Source organism: Furipterus horrens, unplaced genomic scaffold (genome assembly GCF_987537825.1).
Source record: "Furipterus horrens unplaced genomic scaffold, mFurHor1.1.pri manual_scaffold_1, whole genome shotgun sequence".
NCBI lineage: Eukaryota > Metazoa > Chordata > Mammalia > Chiroptera > Furipteridae > Furipterus > Furipterus horrens.
The window spans coordinates 50,026,923-50,048,833 of record NW_028327171.1 but is presented as its reverse complement, the minus strand read 5'-3'; the positions used below and the strand labels follow the sequence as shown (position 1 = coordinate 50,048,833).

The 21,911-nt window shown below is 36.9% G+C and overlaps 1 protein-coding gene across 6 annotated transcripts in view; it reads right to left on the bottom strand.

The window, feature by feature from the left end:
• Nucleotides 1–21,911, bottom strand: part of TP63 (tumor protein p63) — a 215,908-nt gene that overhangs the window by 20,599 nt on the left and 173,398 nt on the right. For 5 of the 6 annotated variants that reach the window (XM_090275297.1, XM_090275318.1, XM_090275310.1 and 2 more), the window contains 6 exons: nt 10,086–10,272; nt 8,867–8,982; nt 7,775–7,884; nt 6,982–7,118; nt 5,024–5,106; nt 1,892–2,028 (listed from right to left, as the gene is read on the bottom strand). In XM_090275297.1, coding sequence (XP_090131423.1) covers nt 1,892–2,028; nt 5,024–5,106; nt 6,982–7,118; nt 7,775–7,884; nt 8,867–8,982; nt 10,086–10,272 — 770 coding nt within the window. The remainder of the gene's footprint in view (nt 1–1,891; nt 2,029–5,023; nt 5,107–6,981; nt 7,119–7,774; nt 7,885–8,866; nt 8,983–10,085; nt 10,273–21,911) is intronic. The other variant, XM_090275290.1, reaches the window with a different exon arrangement.

The window sequence follows — 21,911 nt, the reverse complement described above, 5'->3', positions numbered from 1 at the left end:
CTTCTGTGCTGCAAGGACAGAACTGGGCAGCTGTGAGAGGCTATGGACCAGAGAGCTTATGGCATTTACTACTGGTCTATTATAGGGGGAAAAAAAAAAAAAGCTAACTCTAAGCTAGATGGTCAGATTTCTTAAACCACACTATTTAATAGGTATCAATTTGGCCTGGCAGTACTTTTCCTGTTAATTAGAAAGAAGACCAAAAGGGGACTACAGAGCAAAGGTCAGCATGATATGCTACTGTGTCATCCTTTTGAGGTCATTTTGGCTGAGCCAAACATTTCCGGAGAGAATTGGAAGTCATTTGGGACAGTGTCTTAATACTATTACATGCATATTTTGGGGATGGCTCTTATCCTCTCTGTGTTTGTAAGTGGTATTACAAGTCTGTTTGTTTCATCCCTGTTATATGATTTTATAAGAACTAAATCAGTTTTACACTTGAGTATGTTAACATATATTTTTATCTGATCTCCTAAGAAGTCTATAGGGATTGGCAATAGAAATTTTGTCTTCAACTTTAAGTTCAAATTCTCCTTTGGAATACTCCATGTTCCCAAGGAACCTTGTGATTAACATTTCCACTCAGCCTTACTGAAGACCTTAAAATTATGATTTGCAAAACTTTTATGCTAAAAGTAAATGGTGAGATCCCTTCCATGTAAAAAGGTTCTTAAACACTCAAGAGCCTAAAAGTCCTTTAAAACAGCACATCTTTTCTATCCCTCCTTTGCCCACCCCACACCCCAAGGTCAACAAGTCTTAGAGGATGCCTCCTGACATCCTCAACTGCATTTATGTTCGTTAAGAAAAGAACAACGAGACCTCTTTATTACACTCTCCATAGCTATCTCTCTATAGTAGCTAAAACTATGTGAGAAAAATATGATGTATTGCTCATTTACATTTCTACTGTAAATGCCAATTTTTGCCTTAGGCAAGATTGTTTTGGCTTCATTTCTTTTTGCCTGAAGTATAAAGTCAAATGTCAAATGTGCCCACAATGTATAATATATATATATTTACAGAGACTCTGTCAATACTTCCAGTCCAGACATAGTATTTTAATTAAGTTAGCAAGTGATTATTCTTAACTGCAGAGGACTAAGTAAGTACAAGTCGAGTCCTGATTCCCTTCCTTTTATAAAAGCTATTCTGTTCTGGTTAGTCATAAAACAATTAACACCATCCAAGTTCCAAGAGTCAAGGTAAAAACTAATATATAGAAGGTTATATATATATATACATGGTTCCAAAATCTGGCCTAACTTATGTAAAAATATATTGCTGGAAGACAACCTAGAACAGGGATGCTAAAACATGACAATGTGATGCTACTTGGCTCTTCTGCATGCAGGCATTGTCCCAAGGAACATACACTAGGTCTCAGAATCATTTACAACACAGTACTCAAGGAAGTCACTTACAGTAAAACCTATGTGCTATCCCTACTCTATCATGGTTTTTCCCAAATGTCATTTGTGTTTATCCCTTTAAAGGTACAACATAACCCACTGAGATGAGGGAAGGTTACATGTTTTGAAATATACATATTATTATTTGAATAGAATGCATACTCAAAATTCTTATATTGATAGATGTGCATGCATTGGGGTAGAGAGAAGAGAACCAATTCTGTTAGTTGAGTCTCTTTGTAAGTCAGCTGAAATTAATTTGGATTCCATTTCAGAATATACGTGGAACTTCTCAAAGGGAAGGTTATAATAAACACAGAAAGTTGTTGAAACTGAAAAAGGTACCACACACCAGCTCATCTGAACCTAGTATGTCCTGAGGTCTCCTAACCCCATCCTCTGCATCACCCACCAATCATCCTAATGTGACATTACTCTTACTAACGCCTCATAAAATGACACATGGACACACTCACTGTTTCTGAAGTAAATGCTGGTGCTGCTGCTGCTGCTGCTGCCTATATGTTTCAATCGTGTGCTGAGGAAGGTACTGCATCAGCTCCAGGGATTCTTTGATCTTCAACAGCATTTCGTATGTCTCACGGCCCCTCACCTACGTAAATGGGCAGAAGGAGAGGGGAAAAAAATGAAGACCTCTAGAACCATTGGGACAGCCAATCCTCATTTTTCATGGGTTCTGCAATGATGAATTCGCCTACTTGCAAACATTTATTTGTAACATGAAAATCAATATTCTGCAGCGCTTAGTGGTCACTTGTAGACATGAGCAGGGTGACAAAAGTCTGAGCTGGCCATGCATGTCCCAGCTGATGTTGAACATGACTTGGCTCTGCTTTTTTGTTTTGGTGCTTGTGCTGTGAACAAGCATCCTTTCCGGGGGCTATTTAGTGCCACATTTTCCACGGTGTTTTTCTTGGTGGTGGTGGTGGTGAATTTGCTATTTAAAGTGGTTCCTAAGTGTGGTGCTGAAGTGCTGCCTACTGTTTTGAGTATAAGAAGGCTGTGATGTATGTGCCTTATGGAGAAAATACAGGTCAGATAAGCTTCATTTGGGCATGAATATAGTGCTTTTGGCTATCAGTTCAATGTTAAGGAGTCAACAGCATATATTAAATAAGGTGCCTTTAAACAGAAACATGCATAAGGCAAGGCTACATACTGATCAGCTGCTGAAAGTGCTGTGACCACAGGGTCACAGAAACCTAATCCTGTATTTCCCTTAGGAACAATGAATGGTTTAGTATTGGCTAGGACAGTGTTATCAGTGACTTTATACAGCATAACTACCACAAATAATGAAAATTACCTGTCACTACCTCTGGAAGGACAGACATTTTCAGCTGGGGTAAAATGTGTCACTCTCTTTAAGAAAGTCTCTGAAAAGCTTTAAAAAGTGTGAGCAGGGCCCGGACGAGCGTGAGGCCAGCAGGGCCTGCCGAGCACGTCGGGCCCTTGCAGCGCCCTGAGAACGAGTGGGAGCCTATTTACATTCTGTACCAAGACGCTTGACTTGCCTCACCCCGGTCCCCACCCTTGCTACGACAGCCAGAATTTGTCAGAATTCAGAAAGATTTTCTTTGCCTTTTGTTGAGTTAACTCCTACTCATCCAGCTCTGGGATCACCTTGTCTGAGAAGCTTTTCCTGATCTCACTCTTTCAGGCCGTCTTCCGTCCTTCCTGTGTGCACCCACTGTGCCATGCTTAGCTCTGCTGCGACGATTATTTCATGACATCAAACCTTTTTGTCTCCTCCCTAGGAGGCAAGCCCTCTGACCCGTAAGTGCTTGAGGTCTAGCATATTTGCCACTCAACAAATACCAATCATATTCATGTTATATGGAGAGTTTCTTTTGCTTCACACACTTTGGTTTGACTAATTCTTTTTTAAATTTTTATTTTTTCAGCTATAGTTGATATACAATATGATATTAGTTTCAGGTATACAACCTAGTGATTAGACATTTATATAACTTATGAAGTGATCACCCTGATAAGTCTTGTACCCATTTAACCCCCTACGTAGTTATTCTTTCTGCTGTACTTCACACCCCCATGACTGTTGTTATAACTGGAAGTTTGTACTTTTTAATCCCTTTCGCCTTTTTCATTCATCTCTCTAACCTCTCTCCACCACTCCCTGCAATCAGATGACCATCAATTTCTTCTCTGTATTTATGAGTCTATTTCTGTTTTGTGTATTCATTTATTTTATTTTTTAGATTCCACGCATAAATGAAATCATATGGTTTGACTAACTTTTCTCTAAACATAAGATGTAACTGACTACAGGTTACCTTCCTTCACTAGTACAAACTGAAATTTCATTTTAAAAAAGCTTTTCAAGTGACTCCTACGTCAGCAGCTAAAAACATACTAGGTTTTTTTGGATTATAGTTGACTCTTGAAAAATATGGGTTTGAACTATGTGAGTCCACTTACACACAGATATTTTTTTCCAATAAATATACAGTCTGCCCTCCATATCTCTGGGTTTCTCATGCATGGATTCAACCCACCTCTGATGAAAAACATATTTTCGACCCACGGTTGGGAATCCTTGGATGTGGAGGGCAGACTCTATGCATTGTTCTATGCCATTTCATATAAATAACTTGAGAATCATTGGATTTTGGTATCTGTGGTTGAGGGGCGGGATGACTGTATTTAGTATATCAAGATAATGTTTAACTTAAAGTTCACAGGTCAACTTCTATACGTAGCCTGAGAAACATTACACTGAGAATCTTAGCTAACTCACCACCTGATTGTTCTACTAGTAACCAGTTTGCTTCCCTGATGGTCAGGACCTAAAGAAAGTAGAGAGTTCAGGTATGGCACACCCAAACCTGCTGAGTTGCTTTAGCCTTAATCCCAGTGTGGCAGCTCCCAGTCAAATCTGGCCTTGCTTGCCTGTGTCTCATGTCAGGTTAGATGGCACCAAGGGCTATACTGGTTACCAAAACTTTGCTGCCACTCTAGCAGGCAAAGACCTAAGGGAATAAGATTTCAACAAACTGTAACCATAGACTAAAACAGGGCACCCTAGGGATCTTGAGAGGACTAATGCTTCTTGTCAGAATGAACAACAATCTTACACAGTGATTGAGCTAAGTCTTCTGGTCATTTACACATGACTGAGGATTCTGCCTTGCTTGGCTTTCTTTATACTACTCTCTCTAAAAGAAATCACAGTCAATTCTTTATAAGTGTTGTATTATTGACTTTGTGAACTCCTTCTGACAAAATTTTTGTCCTAAATTGGTTTTGACGTTATCTAGGATAATCTTATCATTCTTAAATAATGAAGTACATATTAATTTTAAATATTTGAGCAAGAAAACTCTGTTAGGAGAGTAGCTTTTACAGGGTGAGTAGTAAGTAGAGGAGCTCATACTATTAATATATTTCAAGGCTATGGAATGAAAGGATTATTTCTTGATTCTTTTTAAAAAAGTATAGTTTATGTTACCTCACTAGCCCCCATTAACCCACTCTCATTATCACAAATAATAAGAATATAACCACAGTAAAAGCTCAGTCAAAGTAGGTGAAAATGAAGCAATCATGAACACTCAAGGGAGACTCACTGGTAAGTATAACAGTTCATCATCTGGGGATCTTCGTTTCTTGATGGATGTCATCTGGATGCCATGTGTGTTCTGACGAAAAGCTGGTAAAGGAAAAATGCAAGCTTCATCCTGGGAACATTTGTGAAGCAATAATACATTTCCTAAACAGACAGTAGAACCAGCTATCCCTGCACAATTAGAGTGTCTAGTTCTAAGCCATTTAATTGGTGATGATTGCTTTTACATTAAATGTAAATCTAACAATAATGAGTAAGGCAGAAGGAGTAAAAGGAAGAATTTTGGGATGCTGGGAAATGGCCTGTGGCTTAAGTCTTGCTGCAGGGATCCCTGTGCCTTACTGGCCTGTGACTGTAAACAGCTGTTAAAGAAAGGAAGATAAATTGATTTTGTGTTGTATTTTTCAGGTCATTTATCTTCCAAGGTGGTAAATGCATGTTGTAGAGGTTGTCTTGCAAATGTATTCAGCCTTGTGCTTTCATCCCTCTCAGCTTAGTATACGCATCACATAACTTCCGACAAGCAGTCTCAGTTTCCAAGACCTCAGTTTTCTTCTCAGTAAAATGAGTAAATTAAGCTCATATACCCCTGTACTTTCCAAAATTAGAAATTACATCCAGGATCCAAAGTTCAGATAACCTGTTCTTACTGATAGTCATTATTGTGTAAGACAATTGAGGTGCTCAGGAAACACTGTAGGAACCAGGCCACAAGGCAGACCCAAGAGCAAAATTAGGGTGGAACTATAATCATATTTATGTTATTTGTATCAATTATATTTAAAAGTAATTTATATAATTCATATCATATGTACAGGTAAAGTACTTATATATGACCTTTTGAGGAATAATTGGAGAGAGAAAGAGCCTAACAGGAAGGACAAATCATAATGAACAGTTAGAAGTTGATAGTGACAGGCATAACATTCTGTGGTTCTCCTGTAACATACAGTATAATTTCTATTTCTTCTGGACACTAGTAATAAAATTAAGTTTTTCATGAAGTAAGTTACAGTGTGACATACTTTACACTATTTGTGGTAGTGATATCAGGCTTATGAAAGACACCTTCTAGAACCAAACCTCCCTCATCAGAGGCACATGTGGAGCAGTGGTTTTTACCCTTTGCTGGCTGAGGGCTGGGTCTCTTTGGGGTGTGCCTCGGGGGTGGCTGCCAGTAGAGCAGGGGCCATAGACCACCCCCAGCTCCTGTCCTCTTCAACTACAGCCTCTCTGTTTTCATCTATTTTTCATTGTGGGTTCCTTGGAATATTTCATTTCTGAAAAAGCTTGTCTGCTTAACAAAACAAGTTTGAGAACAACTGACCCAAGTCATTTGCCTAAGAATTGGTAAGATAAGTGAGGCCTCAATGTCAAGACTCAGTGAAACCCAGATCTGTACATATTTTCCAGACAGTGCTTTACAAAATGCATTCTTCCATCTTGCTGTCCCCATAGACTCATGAGGTTGGCAGATGTATTTTCAGTCCTTGTGCTCAGTAACAGAATGATAAACTGATACCAATAGGCTATAGGCTAAGACACTGATTCTCTAACTTCAGCTAGCATTAGAGTCACCTGGAAGGCTTACTAAATGCAGATCGCTGGGCCTCAAACCCAGAGTTTCTGATTCAGCAAATCTTGGGAGTGAAAATTTGTTTTTCTCCCCAGTTTCCAAATGATGCTGATGCTATTGGTCTGGGAGTTACATTTTGAGAGTTGGGGAATAAGAAATCCTCACAACGACTGTTTGTTTTTTGTCAAACTGTAATGCACACCTTGAGTCCATCTGAACATCTTCATCAACATGAGAGCCATTTCCACTGCCTCTGGGACCTCAAGTCATACTTGCCTCTAGAGAACTTTAGTCCTATTATACAGCTACTCAAATACCACGTCCTAGCCCCTACATGTGGATAGAGACTTAACCCTACTCCATTGGCTACTACAGCTACTTACGGCGCTTCGTACCATCACCGTTCTTTGTGCTGTCCGAGACCTGCTGCTTTCTAATGCTGTCTTCATCGGCCTTCCTGTCTCTCCCTGGGCAAGCACAGATCCGGGCCTCAAAGCAGCGTCGGCCCAGGACTTGCCCACTAGTAGAGAAGAGGAGAAGGAAGGGTCAAATTAAAAGAATTTTAAAAGTCCCCTGAAGCTCTTCCATTTCCACTGCTGGTCATCACCAGTCCATCACCACCACCAGCTCAGTCATGGCTGCTTTGAGGGTGTACCCCAAAGCACTTGGCAGAATACAAAAGTGCTTACATGCCACAAGCATTATTAGTAAATAACATTCCACTTGTTCTGCCAAGAACCTCCAAGTCATTAGCTGAACAGCTGTATTTAGCTACATATTTTGAAGGAAACTTGAATTAAGCCAGTGGATGTCTCTGGATAAAACCCCCTTAGGCAGCCCAGACTTACTCAAAGAAACTGTTAAATGCCTTGGGGGCCACATGAAAACAAACACTGTCTAATCAGAAACTATTCCAGTTAAATGTCAAGAATTCAGGTATGAAGCGACTTGCATGCCTTCCCTCTTTTTTTCCCCTCTGTGTTTACCCGTCCTGTTTTGTCTCCACTTTCTTAGATCTTTTATATAAGTATTTGCAGCAGGGATTTAAAACACAAAGGATAAAATCAAGGGTAGCTCTCTGCTGCACATGTAAAAGTAATGATAAAGCAAACACAATTTCACTTTGCCCTCTGCCCATGGTTTCTGCAGAATGACAATTCTGCATATGCCACTTACTCTCTGGTTTCCAGAGTAACAATGATTAAAATTGGACGGCGGTTCATCCCTCCAACACAACTGCTGTTACACATGAAATTGTACAAGACTGTCGTGAATTCAGTGCCAACCTGTACATGGGAAAGAGTCTGTGTTAACAACAATATGATCTAATGTTCTTCCTTCTCAGTTCTTCCTCTATTTAAATAAACAACTCCACTTCTGAACAGGTGGTAATTCTTTTTTTTCTAGGAACACACTCTCTAAAACCCATCATTGTTCCTCTTTCTTTGCCTATTGGGAAGCTAAAAGCTAATGTCTGCAACATTAGACACTATAAGGGAGATGGGCCTTTAAAAAGAATCACCTCTGACCCAATTCCTTTGCAAGCTGATACATATCACCCAATTCAGTGTTCACCCAGTATATGAAAATCACTATAAAGGGACAACTGAGAATATTATCAAAAATAGCAGCAACGCTCCATGAATATTTTCCCTATGTGTATAAAACAGTGTAACACAGATTTGAAGATACACTTCCATAAATAACACTCTGGAGCTTAAAAGGTCCTCAGCATTAAATCTTCTAGTCCAAAGTGCTCGTTTATGGGTGAGGCAACTAAAGCCCAGAGAGGAGTCACAGTGAAAGATTCACACAGCAAGCCACCAACTAAGACTCTGGTTTCCCTATGCCTGCATTCTGCTTTTCTAATCTACCATCTGTTCATCTGAACTTCAGCTAAGGGATCCTTCTCAGGGTCTCCTACTGGCAGCGTAAGTATACTTGCATCCAGTATTGGTGCACATCCACTACCACTTCAACTGGCAGTTAAATTCTCTGGATAGGATAAGGTCATGTATTATCCCAACTGCAAATTCAATAATTATCAGCCTTGAAGATGGGAACATGGGCACAGAGCCATGTTTCCAAGTTAATTTAGTACAAATGTATGAGTTTTTAAGGAGATAGAGAAGCCATGTGTGGCGAAGAGGGAGAGAAGAAATACAAAAAGCTTACATATTTGATAACAAGGAAGAAACAGATGCTGGAAACACCTTCTATCACTGAAATAAATTCTTTCCTGACTCAACCCAGTCCTTATCTTTTTACCTGGGGTGGTTCATAAGGTACCAGCACACTCTGTCTTCCTGTGATGGGATCTTCTACATATTGGGCATGGCTGTTCCCTTCCACTCGAATCAAATGACTAGGAGGGGCAATTTGTCCTGCAGAACAGAGAAAGACAAAATAGTTAGTTTTTCATCCTTGAAATAAAGAAAACAAAATGAAACAGCAGAGACAGAATGTCGAGGTCCAAAGAAATTATTTAATAGAGGAAATATATATCCTTAAAAGAGGGAAGAGATCCTGTTGCAAAATATCTAACACATGAAGGTGTCACAACCTTTACAGCAGCAGGAAGGACTGAAACACTCATATATATTCAAGGGAACAGTCCAATGTTTCTGGTATTTAAGGTTAATAATTCAAGATTTTAGAGAATTCTATGAATATATCTTTGACTAGATCTCTAGAGGATATTTTGCTAGTTTATAGAAAATAGAAGAAAAGGAAAAAGTTAATTTAAAAAAAATCAGCTTAAGACCAGCAAAAATAATAAATAAAAGGCAACAGTGGCAAGAACATCACTTTCCCTTTGCCTATTCTTTCCTCCACCATAAAATCTCCAACTTTAGACCTTGATTTGGTCATAAAGACAAGAAACTTACTGATTTTGTTGTGCTGAAAGATCCCTGTTCCCTGCTGCCCGGTCCTTCACATTCCTGCCCACTCCTCCCCTGGCTTATGCTGCAGATTTCTATTTACTCCTCTTGCCCATTATCTGTCTTCTCTCATTTTTCCTCTTTCTCGCTTTCTCTTCTATTTTTTCATATTGCTCATACTTTATGCTCCTTCCCCTTCCTCTTCTGGCTCTCAGTTGGTCAGGCCTTGACAAACGCACTGGGAAAGGCACAAAAGCTGGACTCTGGCCTGGGCTGAACAGACTAAATGACCAAATGCCACACTGTTCTCCTTACACCTCTTATTAAAAAAGGAAAAGTAAGCAGTAGGGAGAAGAGAGGCAAGTCCAGGTTATCCAGTCATTACTAATATTAAATCAAATAGTTCAATCACTGTGAGTCATTGTGAAAGCCACATTTATATTGATCATTCCTCTCAGACACTCTGTCAGCCACAAACGGTAGACTGAACTGCCATCAGATTACAGAGTCTCGAACCAGGTAAGTGGGCCCCAAACAGAAGTCTTCCCAGGACCTCTAATTTCCAGGAGCTTAGTTAAATAGCCACAGAATGCTCTCTTCCTTACCCTCATTGAATTCACGGCTCAGCTCGTGGTTGGGGCAACGTTTCACCACCTCAGTAACATGCTCAGCTTTCTTGTAGACAGGCATGGCGCGGATGACGGCGCCCTGAGGAGGTGGGGTCATCACCTTGATCTGGATGGGGCATGTCTTGGCAATTTGGCAGTAGAGTTTCTTCAGTTCAGTGGAATACTGCTTACAGATGGGTGGATGATGGAAGGATGAAAAGAAGCAACAGAAGATATTATTATACCCCAAATCAAAGCAAGGAAATCATGTCCACCTTTTATTTTACAGCCTTTATAGCTGCATGTTTACCATCGGTGACTACATACATAACAGCAAGCAATCTTAATAGAGTGAATTTATATTCATTAATCAAACTAATAATTTTTCTACGTTAAATAAAAGTCAATGTTTACAAAAGGTTTCACATTTTTCAAAACACATTTGTAGCATTATTTCCTCTCTTTAGGATGAAGAAACTGGGCCTCAGAGGGGTTTATATGATTAATACCAGGAGCAGCTTTATAGAGTACCAGAAACTAAATGGAAAAATAATGTTCACATGAATTGAGTGATATTAAACAGATTATAATAAATCCTGCCCTTACGACACTCTAGAAAGACTCAAAGAAATTAGGATTTATGAAAAAATTTTTAAAGATGAAATGCCTGGCAGAGAGTGAGCAGATTTTATGCAGAGTTAACTAGCTAGAAAACTACAAAGAAAAATGCCCCTAAATTGCCACATTTACTTTCTAATAGTATAGCCTAAGAGAATGCAAAATCTGGAAGTGGCCATTTGGTTCTATACTTTCATGAAATAAAGGACTTGCTTCATGTAACACAGCAAATCATGGTAGCAAGAGGATCAAGATGGAGACTTTTTCATCCACGAGTAAGTGAAACCTTTCCTGCCTATGTTTTCTTCTGCAGGGAGAGGAATTTCAGTGATTGGTTGTTTGGTTGGTTACAGAATTGGCAAAATAGGATGGAGAAAGTATGAGACCTAGAACCAGTTAGAAAAGAAAAGCGGGGGGTAGTTGGGGGGGGGGGTCCTATTCTGTGTTGCTTTATCTTTCCACCTCTGAACCAGTACAGAAAGTTTCCATTCCAATCCTCACACTGTATTAAACCTTAGCACCCTGGTTCTCTGGGTCTGCCCCCCATCACTGCATTTCTATTCATTCTGATGCTGGAGTGAAACCACCCAGGCACTAGAATTGCCAGCCAAGAGTGGAGCACCTAGTAACACTTACCCAAACAAAGGTAAACACACACACACAGGTTATAATCATAAGTTGGCAGCACTATCCTTCCAGGGGAAAGGCATGGGGGAGCAGGAGCCAGAGAGGCAACAAGTCTATTGATATGTTCCAGCCCAACACTGACTAAAGGCAAGAAGCACATTTAAAAGTGCTTTATCTCTTCTGTTTTGAAATATAATATGTATATAAATAATCTTTCTTTATATTCCAAGTATTTCAGTTTATGAAATTCTCAGTTAAAAACTTCCTAATATTAGAAGTGTATTGCATAATCAGTTCTCCATGCCCACAGGTCAAGGATTAAATGCAGCGAAAGGGTTTTAGATAGCTTGAAGAAATAGGAAGTATGTCAAAAAAAAAAAAAAAATCAACCACAAAAATAAAATTCTGCTTAGGAAGCAGAAATCTAGTTGGATATTTTTGCTCTCATGTTTTAATCAATGACTTTAAAAACAAAGACACTATCTTAGGACATGTTAAGAACTCACTTTTATTGAGAATTCTAAGAAAATAAGATGTATTTTTATTTGTAATCTAATCATGAGTTTCACAAGATGCATCTTAGGAAAGATGGCTGAGAAGAAAGTCTATCAGCTAATACCTGAAGGCAAATAAGGCATCCATCCAAGTATGTAGATTGAAAAAAAAAAAAGATAAGTGTTTAGTGGAGGACAGTTAAGAGAAACATTCCATCTCAATAATTGATATACTATAAATCAAACTTGACAGACTAAAATACAGATTACTAAGAATAAATTTAGGCCTCATCAGGTGTTAATCCTCACTTGTCCTCAGGGATGGGAGAAGGGAATCTAATTTTTAAACTTACATAATAATAAATAATAATAGCTTCTCCATTCTCTGAATTCTTTTGTGAAAATTGTAATCTTCACATAACCCTTTGAGGAAGGTATTATAAGTATATAATCTCTTATATGAAACCCTGGAGCCAGATGCTTCAGAATCCAGAATTGTTTATATTTTAGAAAGGGAGTGAAGTTTATATAGCATATATTATAAACAGCTCTAGCAGGGTTTAGGGTAACATCCCATAACCAAACCTTAACATTTCTGCCAAATTCATGAATATGCATACCACTGGGAAAAGACTAGAAAGCCTCAAATTCAGGCTGGATTTCACCACCAAATGAGCTTGGCACGATCTTATGAAATTAAAAACAAAACCAATGTTGATTTGTAGAGCTCTTTGAATTTCAGAATTGTAGATAACAGATAATGGATCAAATTTTTACACCCATTTTACAGATAAGAAAATTAAAGCATAGAGAAGAGCTGTCTGAGATCAAATGGAAGAGCTGGTTAGCAACCAGTATATAAGATCCTGTCCTTGTTTGGTAATAGTCCCTCACCTCTCTATTCTCTAGACTTAGGGGTGCAAAGTTTTGTACTTTTACATTTTTCTAATTCCCAACAACATGGCTCTGTTTTAAAAAATCAACTTAAAGGTATACAACCTTTTTTTAACATTATAATGGAACCCCAAAGTTGTCTACTTAACACAATCATTTCTCTTTATTTCTCAGTATAATAATGTTTCCTCATTTAATTACAAGGAGAGGCAGTAAGTGATAGAAGTGAAAAAACCCTGGAAGCCATCTTGAGCCCTGGTACCATACGAGGCATCTGCTAGGACTTCTCTTACAGCACTGGGGGATTCACCAGTAAGGTTCTGTTCTTTTGCATGGTTTACTGAGGCCCTTTATGTTCTGGCCCCATCTCTTTCATTCTCTCCACTCATCCCACCAAACCCACAGACTTTCCACCCCACATTTTACCCACACAAACCTCTGAATTCCTCAAACACACCATACATCTATCATCCACAATTCAAACATGCTCTTCCCTATCTGAAGCATTCATGTATTTCCTGTTTTCCACACCATGCCAGGCCAGTTCAGCTATCATTTCTCCGATAGGATTGATCTAGTACTATAAGCCATATTTTCCGATTTTAGTGATGATGGTTTTATACTGACTATTTTAAATAGCTGACCAGGGCCAAGGAACATTAGGATTATTGCTTCTGGTTAAACTACCCCATGCCTGCCAGTGAGTTACTAGAGGGGAGAAGCTGAAGTGGCCTGGAGTGGTCAAGCTTCTGCCACTGTGTTAGCTTCACTGCTTGCTAACTGGTTCTGTGAAGATATTTAAGATTTTTCCAGTAGTAAATTCAGTCTCCCTGGCCTATAGTATATTCATAATTTCTTAGACTTGCCTGCTTCCTTACTCCCTACCAAATAGCCACTATCATCTTCAATTTTCACCTAGGCTTCTTAAAGATCACAAAAAAAAAAAATGGGAATCTGATATATGCCAAGATTTTTTAAATACCTTAGTAATTCAGCAGAGACTGCAAATTGGAACAGCTCTGGCTTCTTTTAATGCCTCTCTCTCTTTCTTTCTGGGACTTTTAACATTCATCTTTCAAATGATCCCAACATTGATTTTGAGATTCTTTAATTCCAACACCTAATTTCTTCTGGGTGTGTATGCTTTGTTTTGTTTAAATTAGCCTTAAGGTATCATTTACTATAAAGTACATCAATTTTTAAGTGTACAATTGACGACTTTAGACAACTGAACACACTTGTGTAACCACTACCACAATCAAGATATGACGATTTCCACCCTCTCCCTAACCTCCCTCATCATCAAAATTATCTTACGCCCCTTTGCAGTTAACCCTATCCCCAACCCTTTCCCAGACAATCATACCTGCTTTCTTTCACTGTGAATTTGCTATTGTAGAATTTATAAAAATGGAATTATACGGTATATTATCTTATGTGTCAGGCTTCTTTCACTTAGCATAATGTTTTTGAGATTTATCCATGTTTTTCCACATATTCCATACTATCATTTAGTGGAATTCCATTTTTTGTTAATTTACTAATTATTTCTAGTTTGTACTCACTATGAATGAAACTACTATGGACATTCATTAATAAATCTTAGTGAGAATATAGGTTTTCATTTTTTTGGATAAAGACCTAGAGGTGTGATTGCTGGGTAACTGTATGCCTACCTTTATAAGAAACCATCAAACTGTTTTACAAAGAAGCTCTGCCTTTTTACATTTTTACCAGCAGTGCATGAAGGTTTCATATATTTGCCAGCACTTGATATTGTCAGCTTTAATGCCATTCCAGCAGGTATGTAGTGGTTTTCCTTGCAGTTCAAATTAGTATTTCCTAGATGATTAATGATGTTGAGCATCTTTTCAGACAGCTATTTATTATACATTTATAATTATACTTTTATATAATAAAAATAATATATTTATATTTTATATGCTAATTTGCTATCCTTTGAACTGTTCATTCAAATCTTTCATACTCTATACATTTTAATTGTGTTGCTTGTGTTCTTAATTTGAGTTGAATAAGTTCTGCACATATTCTGAATACAAGTCCTTTATCTGATATAAATGTTTAAAAAACATTTTCTCCCAGTCTGTGTTCTGTGCTTCTCCAAAACAGTTAATTTTGAAAAAGTATCAATATTTTGCCTTTAATGCTCAAGTTGTTTGTGTCCTAAGAAAAATCTTGGTTTAACCCAACGTTAGAAGTATTTTGTTTCTTTGTACTTCTACAAAGATCTTAGCTCTTGCATTTAGTTCTATGTCTATTTTCAATCTCTTCTTTGATCTCTTCTTCCCAACCCCCTCCTCCTCTTTTAATGAATATTCAGTTGTTCCAACACCATTGGTTGAAAGGATTGTTTATCTTTTCCCCCTGTTGAACTGCCTTGGCATCTTTTCTGAAAAGTAATTGACCATGTGTGTTCAAGCGTTTATCTGGACACTGCCTTCTATTCTATTGTTCTATTTGTCTGTGCTTACATTGGTATCACGCTATTTGGATTACTCTGACTTTATCACAGTAAGTCTTAAAATCAGGTAATCTAAGTCTTCCAATTTTGTTGCCCCTTTTCCAAAGGCTATTCTAGGTCCTTTGAATTTCTATATAAAATTTACAAGCAATTTTTCAATTCTCACAAAACTGCCTGGTAGAATTTTGGATGAAATTGTATCAGATGTATAGGTCATTTTGGGCAGAATTGATATCTTAGCAATATTGTGTCTTCAAATCCACTAATATGATACAGATTTCCATTTAATTAGGATATCTTTAATTTATCTCAGTAATTTTTCCCTTATGTTTTGTAGTTTTAGTGTACAAATCTTGCAAACTATTAACATTTTAGAATTTTTCCTGTGCATACACACACACACACACACACACACACACACACACACACACACACCCTTATACAAACTGGGACATATAAAATGTTTTGCTTTTCTTTTTTAATTTAACATATCATGAGCATGGTTGAATTTTAAAATATAATTTTAAGTGGTTGTAAGTACAATATTAAAAAGAAACATACCATTTAAGCATGCCTTTCTTATATAGTATACATTTTACTCCAGTTTTAAAAAATATTAAATATAACACAAATTTTTAGCACATCAATTAATTTTAGCTGGATCCCTTGAAATGAATAGTTGAGTCAATGCATATTTTACTGTCATAGAGAATTTGGAAGTAAATTTGCATTTCCTTCCTTTAAATTAAGTAAGCTGCTTTTTTCTCCCTAGACTTACAGATTTTGTTTCCTTCATTATTTCATTTAAAAAAAAAAAAAGAAAATATTCTAAATGTCTTTTTTTTTTTTCTTCTTGACATTACTTGGAAACTGGTGAACTCTTTCAATTGATATGCTTAAACTCAACTCAAATTTTCTTTTCTTTTCTTTTCTTTTTTTTTATATGTTTGTTCCTTCTGCTCTTATTAATTTCAAGGAACACGTAATTCTTACTTTGGAGTCCCATTTTCTGTCCACCATGAACTTTATATACTCAAAACTAATTATTAGTACCTTTTCCTTTGCGTTCTGGAAAAGATTCTGAAGTTTGTTTTCTATATTATGCATATAGTTTTCTAGAGTTAATTCTGTTCTTTTTACCACACTGGGTACAGCAGAGGTATGTAAAAAGTGTTATGGGATTACACAAGATACAGCAATTAACTACTAATTAATAAATTGGGTACTTATTGAGTGAATACTTTGTTGAAAGCAGTGTCTTAGGTTTAGTCATTCAGCAACAAACAAAAGCAAAGCCCATGCTCTGAAGGTGCTAATATTCTAGAATACAAATAAATACAATGCCAGATAGTGAGAAATGATATAAAGAAAAGAAAATTAGTGTGCATTTAAAAGAGAGAGTCAAAAGCCAGGAGTTGGGGAGTTCAGGAGGATATTATTTTATCTAGGATTGTCAGGGAAGTTAATATTTTAAAGTAATCTGAAAGAAACATTGGAATAATTCATGCTATACTGGGAAAATAATGTTGCATTTACTGGAGACAGCAAGTACTAAGGTCCTGGGGTGAGTTTGCCTGTCATGAAGGTCGATGTGAGAAAAGACTATAGTGATGGAGGATAAGTTTCGAAATCAGAGAGAATATGGGGGCCAGACCAGGCAAGGGCTTTATAGGCCAGGGTTAAAGACTTCAGCTTTCCTTAATGTGAGATAGAAAGCCCTTGGAGAGGTCTGAGTAGGTGAGATGGTATAATTTCATTTTAATAAGATTCTGGCTGTTATGTGAACAGAATAGACCCTAAGGTTCCAAGATAGAAGCAGTAAGGGAGCTATTGCAAATGCCCCAAGTGAAAAATGAGAGAAGCATAGACCAGCAGTGGAGTTGGTGTGTAGTTGGTTTTTGGATATATTTACCAGATTTGCTGATGGATTGGTTGGAGATTAAAGAGAAGGAGAAAAGTAATTGTATTCCACTAAAGTAAAGAAGTGTTTCATAGAGGCTATGATATTAAAGTAGGCATTAAAAGACAAGCTATTCACCAGCTAGATGGTGCATCCAAGAATGGAAAGAAGAGAAGGTCAAGAGGCAGAAAGCAGGCTTTCTATGAAGAGAGAACATCATAAGTATAAACAAAGAGATGCTGACTATGGTTGAAATATAAATGGGCTGGGAGAAGGAGGAGGAGAAGAGCGAAAAGCAGTGAGTCTAAGCTAATAGGCAGTTACCAGATCCTGAGGAACCTTGGGTGTTAAAAAATAGGCAAACTCTACCAGCAGGCAAAGAAGAGTCACTGAGGATTGTAAATCTGGGGCAAGACCTAATCAGTTCTATGTAGTTAGTAAAACAAAACTGGTAGGAGCAAGACTGGAACAAAGTAGGAAGAAGAGAGACTTATCAGGGATAATTTAGGCAAGAAATGAAGAGGGCCTAACCTAAGGCAGTAGAATGAATGAAAAGGTGGAGAAATGGAAGAAGTGTTTTAGACTTACTAAAAGTCAGTCTATTAGTTTTCATCATGAAAGATATGCAGGGAAGCACCAAAATAGACCACACATTGTTATTCATTAGGAAAAAAAGATGCTTGCACAGATAATATGTTATTTGCTTATCCCATTTCTAAAATCAAAGCAGAATGAATGAGAGTTAGTGTTCATACAGGGCTCTCAATATTCAATAGCTAGATGGGACCTGACTTAGTCAATGAAGTCTTAAACAAATAGAAAAAGGACAGTTTTACTTCTGGACAAAGAAAATAAAGTAACATGAGGTAACAGTGGAATTAATAGGCCAGATTTATTGTGAAAGAGGAAAGGGCTTAGTTCTCAAAGCCAACAGCATTGGAAAAGGAATCTTATCCAACACCAACAAGAGCAAGCAACTTTACTGGAGTAGAGGTCAAAAGACACAATTTAAATTCTGTCTCTTCATATATTCCCTAGGCTTTTATACAGTCACTTCACCTCTTACAAACATAAAATAGAAAAAAATTATAATATACAATATACATCTCCTAGAACGGAGGAAAAAATTATAGGTATCAGAAGCCTTAGTCAACAGCAAAGAGCAACATAAAAGCCACATATTATGGATAATTACTGAAGCCTCATCTTTCTAAGATTTTCCACATAAAGTGTTTAATGTAGCTTAAATAATTTTGGGAACATTTTGAAAACATTATTTCAACTTTGTCAGGAAGTGGTTGTTGCCAGATAATAGTCTGCTGAAGTTTGAATATTAACCATTTGCAATGACTTAGACAGTTCATATTGATTTGCTAATAATCACTAAGTTCTAAACTATGTTATTAGAGTCATTTGTTTTAAAAAATAATGAATTTGCTTTATCTGCTTCTATATATTTAAAATAACACATACATCTATTCATAAGTACATGTATCATAATTTTGTGTCCTTAAAACTTACTTGAATTACACTGCTCAAAACTTAGAATCTAAGTAATCCGCTCTTTCCGCTTCCTGTGTTTTCAAGATTTATGTGTGTTCTTACACATCGATGTATTTCATTTAGTTTAATAGACGGAGACAAGGGAATGAAATAGAATGATGACATTCTGCTTTATCTGTAATATTCTATTTAAAGAAAATATTTAAAGCAATATGGAAAATTTTAAAACATTTTTGTTGATACTGAGGTGTGTAAATTTACTATGTTTTATATGCTTGAAATATTTCTTAATTAAAAATTTTATATGAATGAATTTAGCATTAGTAGCACTAACCTGAAAATTGTTGCAGACTTATGACTTTAGGAGATAGAGGACATAGAAATAAAACGTTAGAACCCAGAAAGAACCTTATAGTACGTATTGTCCAAACCTTCGTCTCCCCTTAATTTTCAGATATAAAATTTAGGCTTATAGAAGTGAAAAGTATTCATTAATTCAACAAATATTTAGTGAGCACCTGCTTCCTTCCAGGCTCTGTCCTGGATCCTGGGGAACTAGCAGGATCTCTTACCCTAAGATAATTGGTTTAAAGAAAATACTGACATTAAATAAATTATTTTTAAAATTCTGATATATGTTCTGAAGAAAAAGTAGAGGAAGACATGCCAAAATGTGGGGCACTACTTAGTTTGAAGAGTCAGGAAAGCATCCCTAGAAAAAATGATTTCTAAAGGTTGTACAACTAAATCTAGGCATTGCGGGGATGAAGTTAGATTTCCTTTCTCCTGGAAAACTAGTACTTTTTCTAGTACATCATATGCTAGTGACTGAATTTCTATAGAAAACCCAACTGATATTTTAAACCAAAGACTTGATTTTATGTTTCCATTGCTGAGTCATCTGTTGCAAGGCATTTTTAGTTCAAGAGAACATTGCTAAGTTTTTCTTAGAAAGTTAGACCATGAAAACCATAGAGATCCCATGGTTCAGCCACTTCAGTTACACAGGAGAAATCCAAGCACCAGAAATGAGACAAGACTTACTCAAAAGCACTCAGCAACAAGGACCATCTTGACTCACAGACCAATGTTCTTCCCCATGAACCATGTAGTCTTAACGCTCATAGTATGAGACCAAAGTGAAACTGGTATATTTGCCACCAGAATGAATTACATGAATACACAATATGATTAGAAACGCAAGTATAAAGCACAGAGGTCATCAAAAAAAATAAATATTATCATCTATTTCTTATAGGACTACAAGGATATTGCAATTATGTTCTTTGACTCAATATCACATCCCTTTCAATTTGGTAAATAACTTTGTCTAAGAATTATGACTTTCTTTTCTAAATTATAAGTATATTCTCACAATGGGGTCTTGAATATAGGAATAATATAAAATGCCCACCAACTGTTTTAAGAACCAACTTACTCCATCAGGTCCTAGGCTTGATAAATCAGCAGTGAGCTGTACTAATCCTTTACATTTTTAAGTAGGACAGCACATGAACTTGTGTCCTAAACTAGGCAAATCTTAATATAAAATTAGAAAATGAAATACTGTGATAGATTTTTAAAAAGCACATGTGAAAGATTCACTTCTAAAGATGGAAATAATTGACCTTGCAAAAGAAGTCACAGATTTCTGACCCTCGCTGAGAAATTTCAGGCAACTCATGTGATCTTCTAAAACCTTGAGTTAATTATTTGAAGGGATAGAATAAGGCAGCTGTATTAGTTAATCTACAATGTTTCTTTTATTTTGAATATTTTATGAAATGGTGCAAATTTGTTAAGAGTCCAGTTACCAGGTTCACATTGACAAAGTAAACTCTTTAAAAAAGAATGTGGAAGGTAAAATGTTGACATTCATTCTGATTTTTGGTCAGAAATACATAAAAAGTATAGGAATCAATGTGTGTATTCATGTATAGGTATGCATATCAACAGTATGTTTATTCCTAGGAAGTAATAGCCTGTGAGCACAAATGAAGAGCCAACATTTTTTGTTATTGTTGTAGAGCTTTAAACAAATTTCCTCTTACACAGTCTTAAACACCCACATAAACAAAATATTTCTACAGCAGCATGGAACAGAAATGCCTCAAAACCAACACAGGAACTAAACTCTTTCTAATACAATATCGCTGACAGATGGAAAAGCAAATTTTGCCTAAGGTTTTTTTTTGTTTTTTGGGGTTTTGTTTGTTTTTGTGGGGGGGGAAAGGGTAGGGAATTTGACACATTTTGGGGTGAGATGCTTAAAGCTAAATATCATGTTCAAATAAAATAATTCCAGGGGATTTTGGAAAACAAGAGTAAATTCAGCTCCTTTACTAATAATATGTTGCAAAGAGAAGGGAGGAAAAAGCACTCCAGTAACTACAACCTCCCCGTCACCACCTGCCTCAGTAGACATACTATATTACATGCTCTTGGCTGCCAGACTGGTAATTCAGTATCACAATGCATAGAGATGCCAGCTAATATCAGCACACACCTGCAAAATTTTTCAACAGCTCCCTCTCCACTTCATCAAACAAACAAACAAATAACAGACAGCAGTGTGGTGGTTACCAGAGGGAAGGGGATGAGGGGGGATGGGGGATGGAGGGCACCTAATATATGGTGATGGAAGATGATTTGACTTTGGGTGGTGGACACACAGTGCAATATACAGATCTTGTATCACAGAAATATACACTTAAACCTATATGACCCTATTAACTAATGTCACCCAATACATTTTTAAAAAACTCAAAATTTCACTCTATTAACTTCTCTCAGAAGAGAACAATATACATTATGCAAATCCCATATCATAAGGCTACCTTGACCCATAAATGTCCAAGGATATGGATACAATAAAGTTCCATAAAATAAATAAATCAGCAATTACATACTACCTCACAACTCAATCCATTGTCAAGGGAAGCAACTATATAGAGCAGTGTCAAAGCCATCCTGACACTACAATGACAGCTTCCAGATAAATCCATGTCTGGCATCTATACATGCTAAAGGGAAACATTTTAAATTTGTTCTCATGTAATAGTACGTACATTATGACCTATTGGCCATTATCTCACAGAACTAACCTCAGTATATAAAACCAGATGCAGCTGTACCCACATCACTTAGGGCAGATTACCTACACTGAGGATGGTTGGGACTCAGCAAAAGGTAAGTCAGGCTTAAATATATCAACAATATTTTTGGCCTTCTGCATGAATCTGGTTGATTAAAACAGTAGAAATGATGAGATTCACACATAATTTAAAACACAACCACCATTTATT